Below are 21,514 nucleotides of genomic sequence, written 5' to 3'. Positions count from 1 at the left end.
GTCTATATTTTCCATAGACCACAGCTTGTCTTTTCTTTCTTGGTTGTTTCATAACTACAGTTTTAAAATGATCCAAATTATATAATCCAGTGAAATAAAGTGTGTGATTGGTGGTATTTATAAACACTGACTTTTTATTTTTTATATATCTCCAAAAGAGCAGAAATTCGTGGAGCCTGGGAACAGAACGCTGCAGTACACTGACTGAACACTGAGATCTTTGTTCCTGACAAATCCCCTGAAAAAAGGGACAGCAGTGATTAGCATAAACTTCAAATGAGGGCAAACAATATCCTTGAGACTTTCGGTGAACATGCCGGGGCGGGACTCGACTCAAATTCGACTCAAAAGTAAAAAAAATGGAATAAACTTTTTCCTCAAATCTGCAGCACGCTGCATGATAATCTGTTCATAACAACTGATGTGAAAACACTGAATTTCAAGGAAAAAGCCAATGAAACCTGGAGGTGAATGGACTGGAGCGTTTTTTTCAAAAGGCTTCTATTGATAATAATTTCTGTCATAAATGTGCTCGGAGTCACAGACATCCTCTACAGACCCAGAGTTCAGTTTGTTGTGTAACGCAACAACAAGGCTGCAAGATTCAGTATTTTTAGTCTCCAGTCTGCTTTCTAGAGTCAGAAACTTTACCTTCTTCATTTCAGTATACGGCAGAATATGTTTTATTTATTTAACAGATGAAATCCTCGTTAGGATTAAAATAGTTCTGGTTATTATTTCACATAACATCACAATAAAAAAAAAGAGGCTGATTTCAACCATTTTTGGAGTAGAATCATGGTTTTCTGCATAATCTTCAATCCTAAATCTGGCTAATTAAAGGCAGCAGCCAGTCCGTCTCCTCCAGGACTCCAGGAGGAGTTAAGGAGTTGACCCATTTTATTTTCAAGGAAAAATCCACCATAAAACATAATTACAATGTTCAGATCAGGTCAACCTTTCCAAACCACATCATCTCCATAAATCAAAGCGAAACAAGGACGATGGTGTCGTAGAAACTGTAGGAGCCACTTTGTGGAGGTGATCTGTTGACATCAGAGACGGTGATAAATAAAATGTCCTCACGGTTCAGTAACGGCTGCTGTTTTGTAATTTTTTTCCATTAACCATTTTGAAGACTTGTCTCCAGATGACATCATCATTTAAATCTGTCTTGCTTCCTTTTAAAAAGATTTTTGTTTGATTGATAAAAACGAATTTGTACAATAGTTCTTTATAAAAAAAACTATTTCAATTTGCAGTGGATTTTTTTGTGGAGTGTAAAAGAGTTTTAACAGTTTTATCAGCAGATCATTTTAAACGTTTTTTCCCGCCATTTTTGTAGATTCTGAAGACTTCATTAAGCTTAAAATGCATTTATTTATTTTTATTAAGCATTTCCAGTTTGTCCTACGTCATTCGGTCCCCAATCACCCCGCATTTTGTCCTTAATGGAGTTCCGTAGTTTTGATAAACTTGTAATCAGACTGCAATGAGTCAGAAAAAAACGCCAATCTTTGACCCCACAATTCTGAAAGAAGCACAAAACAGCCTTCAGATCAACTCTGCGCAGAACTCACAGTGCACAGAATCTAAAATATGTTTTAATGAGACATAAAACAAACAGAAATCCGTGTTTTTGTTCGTTTTCTGCTCAACCTATTGGGTTGAACCATTATGAGGAAAAAAAAAAGGGGGAACCTTTCCTTGTAACGCGTACTCTCTTTTCCGAAGCTAAAGCTTACAAAGAATAATAGGAGTGATTTCTTTTAATACATAAAGTGTCTTAAAGGGAGGTTTGTTGTTTGACAAGAGTAGTTTACACATTCTGACTCGTCATTTAAACAGGACAAGTTCCTGCCACCCCCAAGGTTTGTGAGAATGGTCTCTCCAGGAAGCGTGTTCCACTGTTTGGGGAAACACCACCAACAAACCGTGAACGAGCGCGTCTGTCTTCGGTTCACGACGTCCCGGCGGACACACGACGACGTCCCGGCGGACACACGACGACTCTAACGCAGCCACAACCTCCGTGTCGCCGTTGGCCGCTCCAGGACCGGCGGTGTCGGCGTGTGTGACCCCGGAGGAGGACCGCGAAGCTCCGACTGATTTCTCCGGCAGCTGCGCCGCTCGTGAGGACGATGTCCGACTTGTTCCTGGTGCTGCTGATCCTCGCGCTGCTCGCGTGCCTGCTGGTCACCGTGGGGGGCCTGCTGGTGTACTCGGGGCTCCTGTCCGACGTGGTCATTAAGACCGGGCCGCCTCCCGTCAGGAGCGTCACCATCGCCTATAAGTTCCGGGAGGGGTCGTACAAGGACTGCGGGGCAGCCTACACGGAGAGCTGCAGCCTGGGGCCGAAGCTCAGCTCCATCGGGGTCTTCTACGACGACCCCAAGCAGGTGTGTCACCCCGCGTGTTTACACCTGACCTCGTGACACAACCGCGCAGCCACGTGTCCTCTGTGTCCTGATAAGATGTTGTTTGACCTGGCAGGAGTCCCAAAGGTCCCTCACGAGATGGTTCTCTGGAGGTTTAAAAAGCTGCTGCACGATCACTGCAAACGATCATCTTCATCATTGTAATAACAAACAACACGGCGATCTAGGAAACAACCTTAAAAACAAATTAAAACGAGTATAAATGAAATAAGAGTTGATCACGAAACTCACTGAAGGCTCTCAGATCAAAGTCTGTTTCAAAAGATGTCTCTGACTCTGCAGACCTTTATTTAGAGAAGCTGTGAAGTCAACAGGAAAGTCTCAAAATCACTTCTAGGACATGAAACCGGCGGGATTTGTCCGTTTTCCTGGTTTTAGTTCAAAGTCTGGACAGTTTGAAGATTATCCATCAACCTGATCTTTATTTGTGCGATTAAAAGCTGTTTCTTCTTTAAAATGGTGCAAAAATATGAACCAGTTTCCCTAAAATGTCCAAAACAAAAAAAACAACAACACTATTTTCATACAGAGCCAGAAAATATCAATTTAAAGAAGCTGAACTCAAATATTTTTTGCTTTATTTTTCCAGAAACAAATGATTCAAAACAGTGAATCAACTGTCTAAATAGTTTATGATTCATCTTTTCCGTCAATCAGCTCGTTTTTGCAGTTTAGTGTGTTTCAAAAAAGACACAAAACTAAAATGTCTGCAACTAAATTATCTGATGATTATTTGCGATATAAATTGTTCAGTTTTTAACTTGACTGTGTGGCGTCTTTATATTCCTTCTTTTGTCCAGAAAAACAGTCTAAAATCAAAATACATGTCATGAACTGGTTGTTTAAAAGCTTCAACCTGCAAATGTTTTGCTCAAAAATCAACTAAAATGACAAAACAACTTCTAAAATGGTCGCTGAAGAAATGTCCGTGCATGAGCTAACTGATTAATTCTGGAAAATCAACTTATCATTCTGCTGTAAAAGCTGTGAATGGATCTTTTTTTTAAGTTATGCAACGTGAGTCTTCTGATCAGCCGCCTCATCCGAAGGTCTTGTAAAGATGTTAAAGTCTGATGTTAAAGTCTGATGTGCAGTGGCAGCAGTTTCCATCCAGCGTGTTGGAGCGAGCGAGGCTGAAGGCTGGAACCGGTCAGCTGTTCAGTGCCACGTTGCACTGTTGATATTTTGTTTTCCTCATCGGTGGCTGCGGCCTCGTTCGTCTGCCTGCGACTTCGAGATGCCAATCAGCCGCTTCACATGTCTGCAGACGTGTGAAGGCGCTGCAGGTTGTCTGTCCTCGCGAACCAGAACCAATCTGCTGCAAACGGCTCGCGCGCTCAGCTGCAGATCTGCTTCCTGCTTTCATTCCACTAAACTGCCGTTCATCGCGAGTTTGTGTTTGCTGTCAACAGGAAACGTTGTTCGACCGGCTGTTTATCGAGGACCAGCAGCGGGGTCACATTTCACTGTAGCACCGTTTATTACTTTTTTACTGCTGCCTGATTTAAAAAACCAAAAAGAATGAAATTCTTGTTCTCTTTTATTTGTTTTTACACTTGAGTTTGTTCCAGTCTGAGTCTGATGATCATAACTCGGCTCTCTGTGGAAGAAACACCGTGACGCCCTGGCAGGGCGGCGGCTCTCCTATTTCTGCGTCCACCCACCAGTTTCTCTGTGGTTTTTTAGAAGTGACGGCTTTCAGCAGACGGTGAGTCACGTCGGTGGAAAGTCGTGGCTCTTTTGAGGAGTTTTCCAAACTTTTCTGCCAGTGCTGGAGTTTATGGAGAGTCTGGATCATAAGGAGACGTTACAGCAGGACAACATGCAAAGTTTCCCACACATGGACTTACAATATATATATTACCGGGTATATTTGGAGATCCATTTCACCACTTTGATTCATTTATTTTTTGCAGCAGAGGTGGAGCTCCGCCCACAGTGAGACACACAGAGATCAGAGGACACAAACACAGCAGAGGTGGAGCTCCGCCCACAGTGAGACACACAGAGATCAGAGGACACAAACACAGCAGAGCTGGAGCTCCGCCCACAGTGAGAGACACAGAGATCAGAGGACAGTAACACAGCAGAGTTGGAGCTCCGCCCACAGTGAGACACAGAGATCAGAGGACACAAACACAGCAGAGGTGGAGCTCTGCCCACAGTGAGACACACAGATCAGAGGACACAAACACAGCAGAGGTGGAGCTCCGCCCACAGTGAGACACACAGATCAGAGGACACAAACACAGCAGAGTTGGAGCTCCGCCCACAGTGAGACACACAGATCAGAGGACACAAACACAGCAGAGGTGGAGCTCCGCCCACAGTGAGACACAGAGATCAGAGGACACAAACACAGCAGAGTTGGAGCTCCGCCCACAGTGAGACACACAGAGATCAGAGGACACAAACACAGCAGAGACTCTCACTGAGCTGGAAACAAACGGCTGCTCACAAATGAGGTCAAAAACATAAACACAGTATTTTTCAATGTTACACTGCAGGTCAGTTTATTACCGCAACTTTTCAGATTAAAAGCCCTCCAGTTTCACACAGGGTCCGGACATATTCGAGCTTTATACTGAAACGTGTTTCTTTCAGCGGGTCCCAATCGAAGGGAAACTCTGGATTTTATTCGTTAAATCTGATATTAGAACGATTCATTTGACACTTTTTAAACCAGTTCGGCCACCCAGGAGATGTCTGCACTGCAGGAGGCATTTAGGGAGCAGAAAACCCCTTCATCCCTTCAATTCAACACATTCAAGAAGCTGATTCAGCTGGTTTGGGTGGCGCTCAGCTGTGTGAATAAATGTTACTAAACATGAGGTTATATATTCCATTTGGTAAAGTAGCTCTCAAAGGAGGAAAAAAGCCTGGAGACCTCTGATCTAAGTTGATTGATATTTTAGGGATCCAAACTTTTCATGCTGAATCACCTTTTCACTGTAAAAGCTTTGTTCTATGATGCATTTAAAAAAGTGTGATTGTTTGACTTGTCTGCACCTTAAAGCACCTGTTGGTGCGATCTGATCTCAGCGTTGGATCTGTACTCTCGTTCAGCTCCTTCATTACTGAAGCTTTAACTTCACCCGTTTGCTGTTTTCACTGTTTTCTCTCTGATCACCTCCAACAACAAAAGGAAACTCACACCGAGAGGTGAACTTTGGCTGAGCGGGAATTCTCACAGTGAAACTTGTTTTTGTGTAACTGGGCTGTGAACCGTGATGCAGTAATTCCCCCTGCGAGGTTTACCGGTCTTCCTCCAGCTGGAGCTTGATTTACGCTGGATGTTGGCTGTTCTGCTCACTCGGTCTCATCAGCGGCTCGTTTTCACATCACAAGTGTAAAAAAAGGCTGAATAATAATTCAAACCAGTGAAATCAGAAGCTCAGAAAGTCGAACTGTTCATGTTGAGATTTATTCATGAATATTAGTTTGTGTTTTTCCCTGCAGTATTTTAGCCAAGCTGTTTAATGTAAATTGAATTGTTATTAATGTCAACACGTGTATAAAACACGGGACATGATGGTTGAAATGATGATTTGTAATGTGCTAAAAAAGGATAAATGAAATATTAATTTTTTTAAATAAGAGACGGATAGTTGTGGTAATGTTCTTGAATAGATTTATGTTCTTATGTTCTCTGCAGGTGATTTTTAGTGTGTGTGGGCGGAGCTAAAAACGTATGCAGGTCCCAGAATGTGCTCGGGTGTACGTTTGTTTTCATTTTAGTCGATGAGGAAGTTGTCCTGCCGAAGAGTTGTTAGTTTCATTATTTGTACGGTAATCTGTCCGACCACCTCTCAGATCGCCTCACAATAACCGGAGGGACATTTTAAAACTGAACCAGGTGGAACACTTATCTCAAATGTCTTTTGAAGGTGAAACAGAAAGTCCCTCTTTATTGTCTCAAGCACACCAGATTGAAATGATTTTCATGCTGTTACCATAGCAACACTGTTGATCACATTTAAAGCAGTAAAACTATTCTGATATTTTCCATGTTAAATCGATAGGAAGGCTTTTTAAACAGTTTTTTTTGTTTTCCCTGCTATCCTTTCTTTTTATCCTCACTGCAGGCTGATGGCCACTAGGTGGCACTATTGGCCCTGAAATGGGAGGCAGCAGCATCCTCATCCTCAAAACACCACAACGATCTTCATCGTTAATTTGAGTGTAAAAGCATCGGGAGTGTGACTCAACTTCTCACGCACTCAGAAATGAGTTTCAGCACATTCAAAGCCAATTTGAATTTTCATTTAATTGGCTGGCTGGTCACCGTGACAGCAACGGTTCTCTCTCCTGGTTCTGGTTCTGGTTCTGGTTCCAGAGCTCAGCTGGGTTCCTACGGTTCATGTGGAATTCACCTTGTAACAGAGTCCGTGTTTAATGAGTGATGAGAGCCAGCGGGAGTCAGTGGTTCTGAGGACGAACAGCTGATGGGAGAGCTGGATCCTCTTCCGGTACCGTATCCTCCACGTGGCGGCTCAGACAGCTCGTATGGACCGTTTGCTTTCAGCAGTCGGTTCTGGTTAATGTGGGCGTTGTTGATGCAACACTTAGCGCCGACTGCTCCGGCCCGTCCGGTCCGTTAAGACCACGAAGGCCTCGTGTGTGTGTGTGTGTGTGTGTGTGTGTGTGTGTGTGTGTGTGTGTGTGTGTGTGTGTGTGTGCAGATACACCATAACTTCAGCTGCAACTCTACAGATGTGATGCAGCTGCATTCTCTCATCTACTAAATTCCCCCCTGAAGTTAACCAACACCCCCCCCCCCCCCCCCCCCCCCCCCCCCCCGCCCCTCCGGCACCACGCAACAAGGAGGAGAAAATGAAATGTCATGTGTGGACGTACATGGGAGTGGCAGTGAGAGATGAGGTGCTGTGTGCAGCTGCCTTGGAGGGGGGAGGGGGGTAAAGAGGGGGGGGTCTGACTCACCTTGAGAGCCTCGCGGTGCTCCGATTCATCAATCAGAATTTCAGATCAGAGCACGAAGCATCGCTGCACTTCCAGTCAGATTTATTAGCATTTTTACTGCCGCTTGTCTGTCTGTCGACAGCAACAACATGAAAGGGAGCTGCTGGCTTTTAAAAAGGTGGATATGAAATGAGAAGTAAATAGTCTGAAGTTTGGTCCCGCAGGTCTTCGAGTCAATATTATGCAAGACTGTGGACACGCCAGCTCTCCCTGTAGTCATGATTATGGACCGATGCTGCAAAACGAGAAGGTGGCAATCGAGATATATTAAACGGAAGAAAAAAAACAACTACCAGCTGACATGTTCACATCAGTCAGTAAAACAAGAGGCTGAAGAATGTCTTCCCGTCTTGTGCAACATCCATCTTGTGACACGTTGGACGAGATATTGGATCTGATTATTTATCAGAGGAGCACACGGGGAGAAAGATGGAGGAAGAGGAGAGGTGGACGTCTGTAGAGGAGGAAGTGAGCGTGTGCAGAGGAGGACCAACTCTTTCATATTTCCCTGATCGGCTCGGTGACATCTGGCTGGACGAGCGCCACGCCGTGTCCAGCTGGCCGAGGAGCAGCGAAGCGGCTCCACAACCGCCGCGTAGGAAAACTGAGTCCTGCCTGCAGCAGGCTGCTTATCCTCACCAGTAATTATACATGCCGGAGCTCCCAGGATGCCATGTGTAATTACCAGCTCAGTCTGAGCACAGCCTGAAGGGACGGAGATGCACTGGGCGAACGAGAGAGACACATTTTCCACGGGCCCCTGACTTCAGGGGCCGTCGGGCCCCCCCACCTCATCACCGGCGCTGGGTGGATAATCTGCTGTGGAGACTGGAGGGCCCACTTCCAAACCAGGACTCATGGATGTTCAAACTTTGTAGTTTGAATAAGTCTTGATTTGACAAGTGATGGTTCACTCGAGTGTCCCCATCAACCCCGTTTACAGAAAAGTTGTGATGATTTGTAAATCTTGTATTTAATCAGAAATAGACCAAAGACAAAATGTTGAAACGTGAGAAATTGTTTTGGTTTCAAAAAAGTTGCGACATGCTCATGTTTACCACTTTGTTACGTCATCTCTTGTTTTAACGACACTCTGTAAACGTTTGAGAACTGAGGAGACCAGTTTCTTGAGTTTTGAAAGTGAAATGTGGTCCTATTCTTGCCTGATATAGAATTTCAGCTCTCGTGTTTCTCCAAATGTTTTCAACGGGTGACCGTCTGGACTGCAGGCCGGTTCAGATCATTAGTTTGGATCATATTTATATCTGGTTTCTTTTTTGCATCGTAGAGTTTTAACCTACATTTGTGGATGCAGCGATGAACTGTGTTCACAGACGATGGTTTCCATGGTGTTCCTGAGCCCATGCAGTAATTTCCAAAATCTTAATTGTTTTTCCACACAGTCTTTCACAGAGTGGTGAACCTCTCTCCATCTTCACTGCTGAGAGACTCTGCCTCTCTGAAATCATCTTTTTCTATCCAATCATGTTATTGATCTGTTGCCACGGTAACCTAATTAGTTGAGATGTTGCTGCCATCAAATTCAAAATTAGCATTAACATTTGCTTTGTTTGTGTTTGATCTATTTTTTAATTAAATACAGGTTTACATGATTTGCAAATCCTTCCATTGTTTTTATTTACAGTCCCAACCTGCCTGTTTTTTTTTGTTGCTAACTGCATCTGTTTGGTTAAACACACCTGCTTCACTGAAATCCCAGCGCCATTAATTTAGCTGCAAACAGCCCATCACAGCGTACCTGTGGTCCCGGTGCTCTGCAGCTCTGCAAGTTTCAATTTACATGTTGGTGACTGTGTCTCCGCTGTCTGGTCTGGTCTGGCTGCGGGGGGGGCGGCGGCTTCCCGTCAGCTGAGGCGGCTAATCGCTTCAACATGGAGGCGGTCGACGGCTCTTGTTGAGAAATTGCTTCCCCTGTAATCTTCTGTTCTCCCGCTGGTCAGCTTCTTGCTGGTGTTCACAGAAACACCTTAAACACGTCTGTCTCCACGTATAGAAAATGAATGATCACGTGAAGCACTGAGCAGAAACAGAGCGCCAGCAGAGGCAGCGCTGTGTCTGTTGGTGTGTGTTGTTTGTGTGTTGGTGTCTGTTGGTTTGTGTTGGTTTGTGTTGGTGTGTGTTGTTTGTGTGATGTTTGTGTTGTTGTTGTGTCTGTTTTCTCTTCTGAAACCCAGCGAGCTCTTGTGTTGATGTGGAGACGACTGCAGAGTTTCAGATTTATTTATTGATTTATGTATCGAGGACCGTCGTACCATCACAGACCTCCTTCGACTCCATTCTGTCATGTTGGGAAGTCCAGTTTGCCGACGAGAGCGTGAAGGGAAGACTTGATGTGTCGGGACTTTTTAGTTTCAGTGACAGTTTGGTTTCGACTAACCTGTAAAAAAAAGTCAACATAAAATATCAGAAATGTGTTTGTTTATTTGAAATCCTTGTTTCCTGGTGATGTTGACGGTTTATGAGTTTCATTTAACTTCCTTCCAACGTTAATCGCTCCCGCTGGTTTTATTGAGAGGTTGCTTGTTGCTTCTGTTCCTGAGTCTGATGTCGGTCCTCGTGAGCTCGTTATGACTCTTTGTCTCCGCTGCGTTAATTGGTTGGTTGGTCACTCGGCGTGTTCGTAACGCCGCACCGATGACCAACTCAAAGCAACGCGTCCCAGGAGCCCGAGAGCTCTGGAGATGAGGAGAGTAAATCCTCATTATGTGTCTGCTAATAAAGAATTCCCTCCATCTACTCTGCCTCTTTATTGTCGGAGAGCTCCCGTTCATCAAAGATACGACCCTCGTAGCCTCCAGCAAAGAGTTGCTTTAGAAATTACGTTTCCTCCCAACAGGTCGTGGGATCAGGCTTCAGGGAGTCAGGAACAGATGAGAATGGCTCCATTTAGGCTCCTCCCACGTTCCATATTGATATATGTTTATTTCTCTTTTTTAATGTGGAGAATCGTGCTCTGTATCGAGAAAACCGAAGGAAATGTTTACGTCATTTTTCTGCCGATGACTGAATCCGTTTTTTTTCTGCCGAAACACGACATGTCAGCGTTCAGCTGTCGAGGTAGAAGCACCAGCGCCTTCCCATCATCCTCTCTGCTTCTCACCCGCCCAATCAAACGCCACCGTCGGCTTTCCTCGGCTACCTGCGTGTTAAAAACACGGAAGCTGCCGCCGAGAAATTCTGCCTTTTTTGTGGTTTTAGAATTTCAGACGCAAACAAAACAGCAGCGGTGGAGGAAGACGAGACGAGTCAAGTACACGGAGTGGTGTTCTTCGCTCTCCTAATTGCCTGCAGTCTCTGGAGGAGTGTTATCTGAAGGGAGGCAGAGATGAGATGCAGTTTGTTCTTGCCACTGTGTGGGATGTGAATGATAGCTGGAGCCCTGAATGATATCATTAGTGAACTACTGGTTTGGCTAACACGCCGTAGTCTATCGGAGAGATGGCGAGATGGAGGATAGCGAGGCCGGACCGTGGGAGGACAGTTGTTATCCCTTCTGTGCTCGAGTGCTTGTTGTTGCGTCTTATCAGAGACCGCCAGTGTTGAGCAGCTCGGCACAGAAGCCCCGCTGACAGCCGGACGATGATGAAGGAGGGCGAACAGACCGGCCGCTGCACGTGCAGAGCAAAGAAAACAAAGGATAAGGAACAAAGCTTTCAAACCATCTTAGTCGCACCGTGTACATTATTCATGTGATGATGAAATAATTATATCTAATTCATTATCTGTAAATAAAAATGACTTTTATTTGAGGGTAAACAGTTTCATTATGTTCGCTGTGATTTACAACATCTGGACAGTTCATTGCGCCAAACATCAATCAGATTAAGGAAAAACTAGCGGACCGATTTTCATTCAACTTAATTCAATTCAATTTTATTTCCATCCTGCCTGAATCATAACACAAGTTATTTCAGGACATTTAACAACAGAGCTTTACAACATTACACAAAGGAACCCATCAATTCATCAATTCCCACGTTGGCCGATGAGAGGAAAAAAACTTTCCTTTAACAGGAAGAAACCTCCGACAATAGAAGTAAAAACAGTGTTTTTACAGGAAGGAAAGCCTCCGTCAGAACCAGGCTCGGAGGAGAGGAGCGTCTCCGTCGGCCGGTTGTGGTGACGGAGACGCAGAGACAGAAAAGACGCATGTGAAGCATGGCTGAAAAATATTATGAGTTGTTTTTTTTTGGACCAAATAGTTCCAAGAACTAAAGAGAAACTACACGGGACTTTTTGAGAGTCCGGTTCCTCCTTTACAACACAGCTGTTCCAGAGTCCCGAAAAAAACTCTCCAAAATGTCGATTGACTGATATTTAGTGTTGAATCCAGCCATAACACACACGTCTTTCTTTCATATCAGTAATCTTCCTCTTCCTCCAATTGAAATGTGCTGCTGCAGTACTTTCCTGCGCCACCTCCAACACTGACCGTGTTCAGTGCTTCAGTGTAAACAGGCGTCGTGGATCTCGTGTTGCCTTCGATGAATAATTCCCCGTCAGAAAGCAGCTGATGTGTGTTGTCTGACTCACCGTTGATCATGCTGTCAGGTGACGGGAGACATTATCCGCTCACACGCTGTCACTCATTGTTATTACCCGCCCGACGCAGACGTTTAGAGGCTGGCTGATGAAATGGGTTCATCTGGGCCGGGGAGTTTCACCGGCTGCTTTACGACATGAAAAGCTGCCGTACGAACAAAGTAGGACAGCGTGCAGCGTAGCGGCGACGGCAGAAAATAGCCCCAAATGTGAGAAGTGAGATGGAAAAGAAGAGAAGGTTTTGGCGTTCGGATGTGATAATTATGCGAGGATGCCAGGGACATGAAGATGAGTGTTGCTGGCTTCCATCTGTGCCCCCTCAGCGCCAGGCCTCCACAGACAGCCACCACCGTGGAGCCGGAGCCAGCAGCCTCCTGAAGGAGGGCACCGCAGCGCTTACACCGTTAACCCTTTCATACCAGTTGGTTCAACTTTATACACTTTTAAATTTGTTAATCCAAAAACATTAAACAGCATAAATATAAAAATCAAACGGCAGAGACGTCGTTTGCTTCAGTTGGATAATCTGTCACAGTGAAGATTTTTACTTGCGTTACCGTATTGTTTCTTATATGCTTCTCTGCAAGTTGATTTTTGTACTGAAATTTGAAGATTAGGGTTCAATTTCAATTTTGTGGAGATCGCTAATTTATATTTATTTTGGTTGAAAAAAATTCAGAAAGAAATACGTAGCTTCTTTTACAGGCGATGTAATGCAACCAGGTGATGATCTGGCATCAGGTGAGGCTGCGACTTATTTTGTTTTTACCTGTTCATTGTGCTTCTTTGCGTTAATGCTGCTTGCAGAGTTTAGAGCCTCGTTCATCGTGACGAGTCCTAAAAGCTTTAATTTCGCGGCACAATCTTTGTGACCTTCTGATCTTCCGTGTCTCTCAATGAGCTGTAAAACTTTGGCCAGCTCGGTGAATCCTGTAGTGATCCCGGGGTTGTTAAGTGAGCACGGATCCTCGTCATAAAAAAGACACATCCAGCAAAATAGGCGGTGAAGTTTAGCGCTACCAGCGAGTCATTTTCCACAATAGAAGTCTGAATCTGTTTCGTCCTCTCCGTGTGCAGCTCTAGTTTTGCTGTCAGATTTAATTTAAGTTCGTGCTCTAATGGTAGTTTAGTAAAACTCCATAACAACACTTGCTAATGTTGCTAACAATGATGTCCATACAAAGTGCCTAACGTTTATCTTCCGTTATTGAATGACGTTGATGACATGCTGCGATCTGATTAGTGTGACGCCAGAGAGCGACAGTAGCCTCATCTGATTGGTCAGTCATTTCATTTTAGTTTTTTTACCAAGTGAAGCTTGGCCTGGCTTCCCATCCGCACTGCAATACCATGTTTCACCACACATTTAGGATAGCGCTGTTTCATTTATTGTAAAATACTCATTACTCATACTCAGAAAATACATAAGAGACATCAGAAATAACAAACAATGCTGTTAGTGTTTTTTTTAATAAATGAAAGCTGGATTAACTTGTAATCCAACTTTCAATCATTTTTACATGTGAAAACTAAAATACTGCGATAAGCTCTAGAAAACGGTGATCAGAAATGTGCTGCGTCCTAACGAAACCCCGACCTGCTCCTTTAACACCGGCTCCCACTCTCCATCTGCGGCTGTCAGACAGACTACGAAGCGTCTGCGAGTGGGAGATTCTCCGTCAGATCTTCTTCTGACTGACAACCAGCTCAACGATTGTTCGTCTGCCTCGCTCACATCTGCATGTAAACATGTGGGCACATTAAGAGACATATTGTTGGCCTTGAAGTGAAGGAGATCAAACATCCCTGTCGGCTCCTGTCGGCTCTCTTCAAGTGTCATTAGGCGAGACAAACAACCCTGCAGCTGAACCCACAAATATTCATATGCTTGGTCAAATATGAAGGATTAATATTGGGATAATGTGATTTATCAGTGTTTTCATTCATTCCAAAATAAAAGTACAATGAAAAGCAGTTATCATCTGCAATATTTGGAATAATATTTGCATGTAATGTCATTTCCAGCCGACCTGTCGAACGCAGCACAAACACAGTTTGAACTAACACATGTGACCTGCATGTTGGATCTCTGCAGCGAGATGTTGACCACAGCTGGCAGCGATCTGTCCAGCAACACCTCAGGCGACGTGAAGGTGCAACGTCTCCACGTGTTTAAATCAAACCGCTTCATGATGCAGCATTAAGAACACATTTAGAGTACATCCCCCCAAATCTCTGCTTAAACACCCTCTGTTATTATCGTAAAGTACAGAGGTATGAAAGGGTTATCTGTGCATGACTTGTTAATAAAAAGCAGTCTTCAGTTTTTTTTTAATTTTGGTTAGAAATCACAGACTAAATATATAAAAGTGTTCGTAGCTTCCAGGTCGGAAAAAATAGTTCCGATCCAGAAGTGTCTTCAGCTGCAATACCAGCGAGTGCCACTAGAGGTCGGCTCCAAAAAGCCTCCGGCTCCATAGACTCCCATTCAACTTCTCTCATCAAATCCAAAGTGAATAAAATGTGTCCATCAGTTATCTCGGTGTTGTTAGCTAAAGTCACTCCTTCTTATTAGTTTTCTGGAGGTCCATCTGAAAATAATCCCTCATTCATTAGAAAAGAAGATTCAAGAAGACCTGTTTTTGGGGGCGTGTCTGTTTGATTGACAGGCCTGTGGTGCAGTCAGGTTACAGCTATCGGTGGGCGGGACGTAGTATCGTCAGGTTTCCGATCAGATCGGTCAGATCCACCGCTGGCTCCTCCCCCAGCTCGTCCAAATATGGTCACTTCCTGCTCCAAACCGCTCCGAACTAGTAAGATGGCGACGGCTGAATTCATGTCAGCTGTATCATCTTTGATATTAGTTCACTTTTCCTCGACAACGTTAATTTAAGACGCTGCATTTTCTATTTAATTAATAGAGATATATTTGTGAAAGATTAACACATTTCTGTCTTCGACTAAACAGAAATGTGCTGCTGTGCGATACAGAAAGAAAATAGTTCCTCCAACGAGGGCGTTACTTTGCTTTGTGTTTGATAGCTGCAAAAACAAAGAATATTCTTTATTTACTGGTATGACAACTCTCCGATGGGCCCCAAGGTGGTTTTCTAGATATTCGATATTTTCCTTTATTCATTCTTCTTTTCCTTCTTGTTTCCCCTTCAGAGGCAGACGGAGAAATGCCGCTATGTGGTGGGCAGCGTCCTGAGCGAGGGCGAGGAGAAGCCCGACGAAGAACTGCAGAAGCTCTACGAGAAGTTCGGCTTCAAGGTGTTTTCTCTGCCGGAAGTGAGCCACGCTGTGACCACCAGCTTCCTCTGCACCACCCCTCTGTCCCACGTGCTGGGACCCTACAGGGTGTACCCCCGACTCACATCCTACATCGAGGTACGCACACCGAGAGAACGTGGAAACAGGAAACTGGATTATTATCATTATATTATCATTCGAAGGCTGTTCAGCATCTTGCGCTCGTGCAGATGTTGAATCTTGTTTTAAAAAGAAGCAGTGAAGCATGTCGTGTTTATGGAGAGGTTGCAGTGAAAGGTCTTCATGTTACCTCCTTTTTTTTTTTTTTTTTTTAAAGCCCCTCACTCAAAGACAAGCAGATGTCATGATATGAAACAGTAGAAGAAGAGTTTGTGCTTTTACTGCTGCAGACACCGCTCGTCCTCTTTTCTGCTTCCTGCTCGTCAGAAGACCCTCGATCTCGTTGTTTAATTCATCACATGAGCAGACGAGGTCTTTAAAGGGAATTAAGAATAGAGGAAGTTGTAGGAAATGAAGGCGCGTCCGAGTCCCGCGGCCCATATGGCCCCATGTCCTCGGGACAGGCCGGGAAAAAAAGATATTGACATTTACTGATGACATTTACACACATGGATTCATTTGGGGGCATCCCACTGCATGAATAATACTCTGTGTGTGTGTGTGTGTGTGTGTGTGTGTGTGTGTGTGTGTGTGTGTGTGTGTGTGTGCGCGCATGCATGTGTCAGTCTCCTCACGGGAGGTAAAAAGACTGAAGATGTGTCATCATGTGTGAAACGTATTCTGTATCTCCGTTTCATTTACCTGTTGTTAGTGGAACAAACATCATCTCCCATATTCATGATGATGGAGACGAGTTCACACAGCAGGACGGTTCACGTGTTCCTCTCCACTTCAACCTTTTGTATTTCATCAGTAAACTGCAGGTTTTTTTTTGTTGTTTTTTTTAATTGCTCACATAAAGCGTTTGAACGATCAGCATTTAGAAGTGATGTTGATGGTGCCATTGTGCCACCGGCGAAGTGCTTTGCTGCACCGAGGAAAGTGGGCGCGAGGACGCTGCCAACGGCTTCATCACGCAGCTCTGCCAGCGTTTATCAAAGCCGTGTTCAAATCCACGCTAAAGATAGCCAGCATGTCGTAGGCACCACGTTTCTGAGAGCTTGTGTTGTTGTCTTTCATCCTCTCACAGGATTCTCTTCATTAGGTGCTTTCATTTGTTCAGTAGCTGTGCTGTGTTGTTAGTTTGAGTCCGTATCGACTGCTCTGATGCGTCCGGTGTAAACACCAGCTGCCTCTCGGTCGGAGCTGCCCGACCAGTGATGAGGCGGTGATGTCCCCTGAGCTGGCAGCGCTGGACAAGGTCACTATCGGCTGTAGGCGTCGCTGTAGCATCGACACAATCAGCACCGTCCGATCAGCTGATCATTTAGCAGCTTTTGTTTCTCCTCCGTGGTCTCTGCTGCGCTGTACATACTGTACCCTCAGAGGAAGGACGGAGTGTGCGCTGACGGAGAAAAACGGCCTCCAGGCGACGCCGTAGCATCCCTCCCTGTTCAAATGTAGTCGTATTCCCTCTTTAGAGCCGTAGTGCTGTTACGTAATCGTGGCTGGTGTCAGCTCTTCTCTTTGAAGAGAAAGCGTCCGTTTCTTTTCTCTCACACGTGTCCAGAAGCGTTCGGGTCAACCACCGGACCTGATCAGGTGTCCTCTGATGCTGTACATGTGCTCACAGGACGCCAGCATCCAGTTTACATTGTGGAGCGGCGAGTGCACTGTGTATACCAGAGGGCCATGAATAATGGAGTGTGGTTTAGAGGACGTGTTGGAAATGTGTTCTTATATACTGAAAGTATGATTAATTGAGTAGATTTGTAGTTTGAGGGACTTTGAAAGGAGGGAGACGCTTGTGTGACTTTGTACATTCAGGAGACTTTATTTCTGCACAACTTTGATCTACCAACATCAAAATGGAATTTAAAGCTGCATTTATTGGGTGGGTTGGATGAAGAGACTGAACCTTAACAGAAAGTAATGGACCATAAAATCAAAACGATAAACTAAAAGACTCTAAAATCATCTGTACCACCTGACATGTTTATATTTACCAGCTGATCCTATAATATATCGATTAGTGCTGCTTTTAGGCTTTAAAGGTGTGAGTCACATGAAGTAAACCAGCGTGGAAGTTGACCCGGAGGAGGCCGGCCTCCTGCGGTGCTCCAGTTATCAGCGAGGAGGCCGAGGGTTTCCTTCTGCTCTCTAACACCACCGCAGCTAACCTTTCCTCATCTCTTTCATTCACCACTCAGATTGGTGTTATGGGAGCTTAAAAGATGTGAAGTCGGTGGAAGGTGTCCGCTGTGGTACTGTGGATGTTTTTAAGGTGTTTTCTGGAAACGGAGTTGGATGCCGGAGATGTTGGTCATCTATTTCTGCTGCTGTGTTCAATTCAAACCCGGTGAAAGCAGTGATTGAGTGGCTATGACCACAGGATACTTGGGATTGTATGAAATGGGTGTGAAGGAAGGGAAAATGAGCGGATAAAGAAGTAGCTGTCACACCGTATTAAAAGATTTGAGCAAACCCCTGTTTGATCTTTGTGAAAGCGCCTCTTCAGGACCCACAGCATCACAGCCAATCGTCACTGTGGTATTATTTAGGTGGCTGGCTCAGACAGAAGTGGAGTCGTCCCTGTGAGCAGAAACAAGATGAGAAGCTGATAGCTCCGTTTACTAATCCGTTTATCTGAATCCAGCTTAGAGCATCAGAAAAGCATTTTCTCCCTTTTCACATCGTCATGCCACGGTTCGGTTCACCTCGCAGGTCACACCACAATTACAGCATGTACATAATCAAACACCCTGGAGGGATACTTGATATGAATGCACTCTATTTGTGTCTGTTTTTGTTTTCTATTGTGTTCATAGAAGGAATGTTTAACTGGAGGAGGACGAATCCTGAACAATGCTCACAAACATACAGCTCTGTGAGCAGAACTGGAAAAAAACTCAACACACGATCAACATTTAAGATTCATTTTACAGATTTTTCAAAAAACAAGTGAGTAAAAGTCTGTCCGATTATTTACAGTCGAAGCATCCTGAAGAGTCTAGACCTCGAGTTATTTCTGAAACTACTGGAAGAGCCTTTAACCAATCAGATTTGACCACCAGATGATGGAAGCAACATGTGTGTGGAAATCATAGACTGTCTATAAGTGGACGCAGCTTCCTGGCCAGTGTGGAAGAGCTGTAAAGTGTAAAACCAGTGAGTCTATGGAGCCATTCAACTTCTTTCATAAAATACAAATTCAACACTTTTGTTCTAATTAATTAATATCTATGGAGGAGAAGATGATTCCTCTTCCTCTGTTGTTATTTGCAGGATGTTTTCACTGTTTAACAGTTCATCACTGAACCTCCTACAAGAAGCTCTGAGGCCAAAAGATGAACCGTCATCAACGACTGTCAAATCTTAGCTGATTCTCCAACTGTTGGCGAGCTGGCCGGGAGAAACGCAACTCATCCTGTAAAACCATACGTGCATTAATGATTAGTTTGGATTGGATCCACCTGCAGAGGAACTTTAGAAAGAGACAAGTTGGAGAGAAACCGTCGTCCCATTTCTGTAAAACCTTTATTACTCCCCATGGTGGATCCGAACTGTGGATCCGAACCGTGGATCTTCTCAAACAGCAGCATCGGAGCGGTTCAGGTGTCGCTGTTAATCCTCGTCCGTTTTTATTTCGTGGCACCTTCACGCTTTCACTGTCGCTTCCTCACCTGCACTCGGCTCATGGTTTATTCACCGGCCATCTTCTTTGAAGTTATTATTTGTAAGATTTGTTGTGCTTGTCCGCAGCATTTATATTTAATGTGGGCGGTTGTGATTAGAGGTTAGCCGGTTGAACTGCGCTGATTCCGGTGTAAACAAGAAGCGAGGTGCCCTTCGCTCCGGTCGGACGCTGCTGGGGAGGAATATAAATGTTTAAATGCGTCTGCTCGGTCGTAGCCGGCCATCGTTTCTGCAACAGCAGAGTGAATCCTGAAACGTGGAGTTGTCGTATCGCTGTAAAGACGAAAACCCAGAAAACTCAGCATGCCGTTCGTGATAATGAGTCATAGTGAGTCACAGTGAGTCATAGTGAATAATAGTGAGTCATAGTGAGTTATACTGAGTCATAGTGAGTCAGTGAGTCATAGTGAGTGATAGTGAGTGACAGTGAGTCATAGTGAGTTATACTGAGTCACAGTGAGTCATAGTGAGTCATAGTGAGTTATACTGAGTCACAGTGAGTCATAGTGAGTCATAGTGAGTGATAGTGAGTCATAGTGCGTTATACTGAGTCACAGTGAGTCAATGAGTGATAGTGAGTCATACTGAGTCACAGTGAGTTATACTGAGTCATAGTGAGTCACAGTGAGTCATAGTGAATAATAGTGAGTCATAGTGAGTTATACTGAGTCATAGTGAGTCAGTGAGTCATAGTGAGTGATAGTGAGTGACAGAGAGTCATAGTGAGTTATACTGAGTCATAGTGAGTCAGTGAGTGATAGTGAGTCATAGTGAAGGAGGCGCTGAGGTCTCTCCATCATAAAGTGTGCATGCATGTCAGAAAATCCATCTTTAAAGAAAAGGCACCAGAAGATGTGTTTGTGGGTTTATTCTTACCTCCATGCAGCAGCTGTTGCTCGCTGAACCCGCAGCGTTCTCCTGAAACATCAAATGCTGTTCGTCGAAACCGTTCTCCTTCTAGTTTTCTTGTTTGCCGTCGGTTCAAAAAGGAAAAGAAAGCCGGAGGAAGTCGGATTAACGGTTCTCATAACCAGACGAGTTGTCGTGCAGGTGGAGGATCAAAAAACTCGCCCTCCCGCCACCGCCGCTGCTGGCCGAGGACTTTTATTACAGCTGCTCCTCCGAGTTTATTCAGAAGCTCTTCTTCAGCTCAAAGGAGGCAGCTGAGTGATAATATGAGCCGACTGCTCCACACATGAACTAAAACACCCTCCTGGTTTTTTAGCACACTTCTGTCTCCGACTGAGTCACGCTCGTCCTCGGTGACACGTACACACAGACCATGTATTAATAATAATCTTAAATCATGTTTCGCAGCCATAAAGCCAATTATTTTCTTCTCAACGTCAGGTAAAGGAGTCCTCCCACTCGCTGCCTCTGAATCTCTTCATGTCACCGCTCGGCTTCCTGCTGCCTCGCTGACGGAGTGAGCGCAGGTAGTTTGAGGGTTGAATCGTGCAGATAACAACTCATTTTTTTGCTTTGTTCTGCGTTATATTGACACCATGCAGACGGGACCCTCTGGGGCCGCAGACAGCTGAGCTGTTCAAAGGCTGTTTGGCTACCAGGGTATCTGATTATCTATTCAGGATTATTTTCAGGCTTTGTTCTCAGGTTCCTTTTTTTCCCTTTTGTCCTGCGTCTCCCACCTGTCTCATTGTACAAAGTATGTGATAATGCAGTATGCTAATAGGCTCTCCTTTTGGTAATTGTTTTGTATGCTGCTTGGTGCAAGGGGCGGAGGGAGGGGGGGGTCCACGTGGGACAGCAAACATGTTTTGACACAAGAAACAAGGTCAGTGCGTCTGAGTGTTATCTTGGAAAGAAAACACTTTAATATGAAGGAATAGTTTTTGGAGAATTTCAACTATTTTTCTGAGCCAGAGTGATGAATATCCCAGATGTCTGCTGAAGCTGCCTCACTTTATGGATATATGTGGGATCAGACAGGAGCTCCTCAGCATATGGTGCATTTTGAACTGCATGCTGGGGAGATTTTTCCTCTCAGAAGAACCATAATAAACACAACTTTAGTATTTCACAGGACTGGTGAAACTACCCAGAGACAGCAGCAGCTTTCTGTCTGGGATCATAACCATGAGGCTTTGTTTTCTGTCATCAGACCGGAGCATGAAAGGCTCTAAAGGGGGAGAAAGAGGGGGAGGGGGCAGAGGGGGAGGGGCAGGGGGAGGCAGAGGTGGAGGTGTGGCAGCGCTGCATCTCTCCATCTCTCCCTCCTGCTCTCCCTCCCTCTCTCCCCTCTCTCCCTCTCTCCCTCCCTCCCTCCCTCTCTCCATCTCTCCCTCCCTCCCTCCCTCCCTCTCTCCATCTCTCCCTCCCTCTCTCCCTCCATCTCTCCATCTCTCCCTCTCTCCATCTCTCTCTCTCTCTCTCCTCCCTCTCTCCCTCTCTCCCTCTCTCCCTCCCTCCCTCTCTCCATCTCTCCCTCCCTCCCTCCTCTCTCC

The 21,514-nt window shown here is 44.9% G+C and overlaps 1 protein-coding gene across 1 annotated transcript in view; it reads left to right on the top strand.

Moving 5' to 3' along the window:
* Nucleotides 1–1,890: 1,890 nt before the first annotated feature.
* The window catches only part of tex264a (testis expressed 264, ER-phagy receptor a), a 68,144-nt gene continuing 48,520 nt past the window's right edge, over nt 1,891–21,514 (top strand). The window contains exons 1-2 of the mRNA XM_069154012.1: nt 1,891–2,399; nt 15,150–15,371. Coding sequence (XP_069010113.1) covers nt 2,142–2,399; nt 15,150–15,371 — 480 coding nt within the window. The 5' untranslated portion in view covers nt 1,891–2,141. The remainder of the gene's footprint in view (nt 2,400–15,149; nt 15,372–21,514) is intronic.

This window comes from Embiotoca jacksoni, unplaced genomic scaffold (genome assembly GCF_022577435.1).
Source record: "Embiotoca jacksoni isolate LCO1_2020_lvr unplaced genomic scaffold, fEmbJac1.0.p SCAF_1, whole genome shotgun sequence".
NCBI lineage: Eukaryota > Metazoa > Chordata > Actinopteri > Embiotocidae > Embiotoca > Embiotoca jacksoni.
The sequence above is the reverse complement of the archived record's forward strand: the minus strand, read 5'-3'. Positions and strand labels throughout refer to the sequence as shown.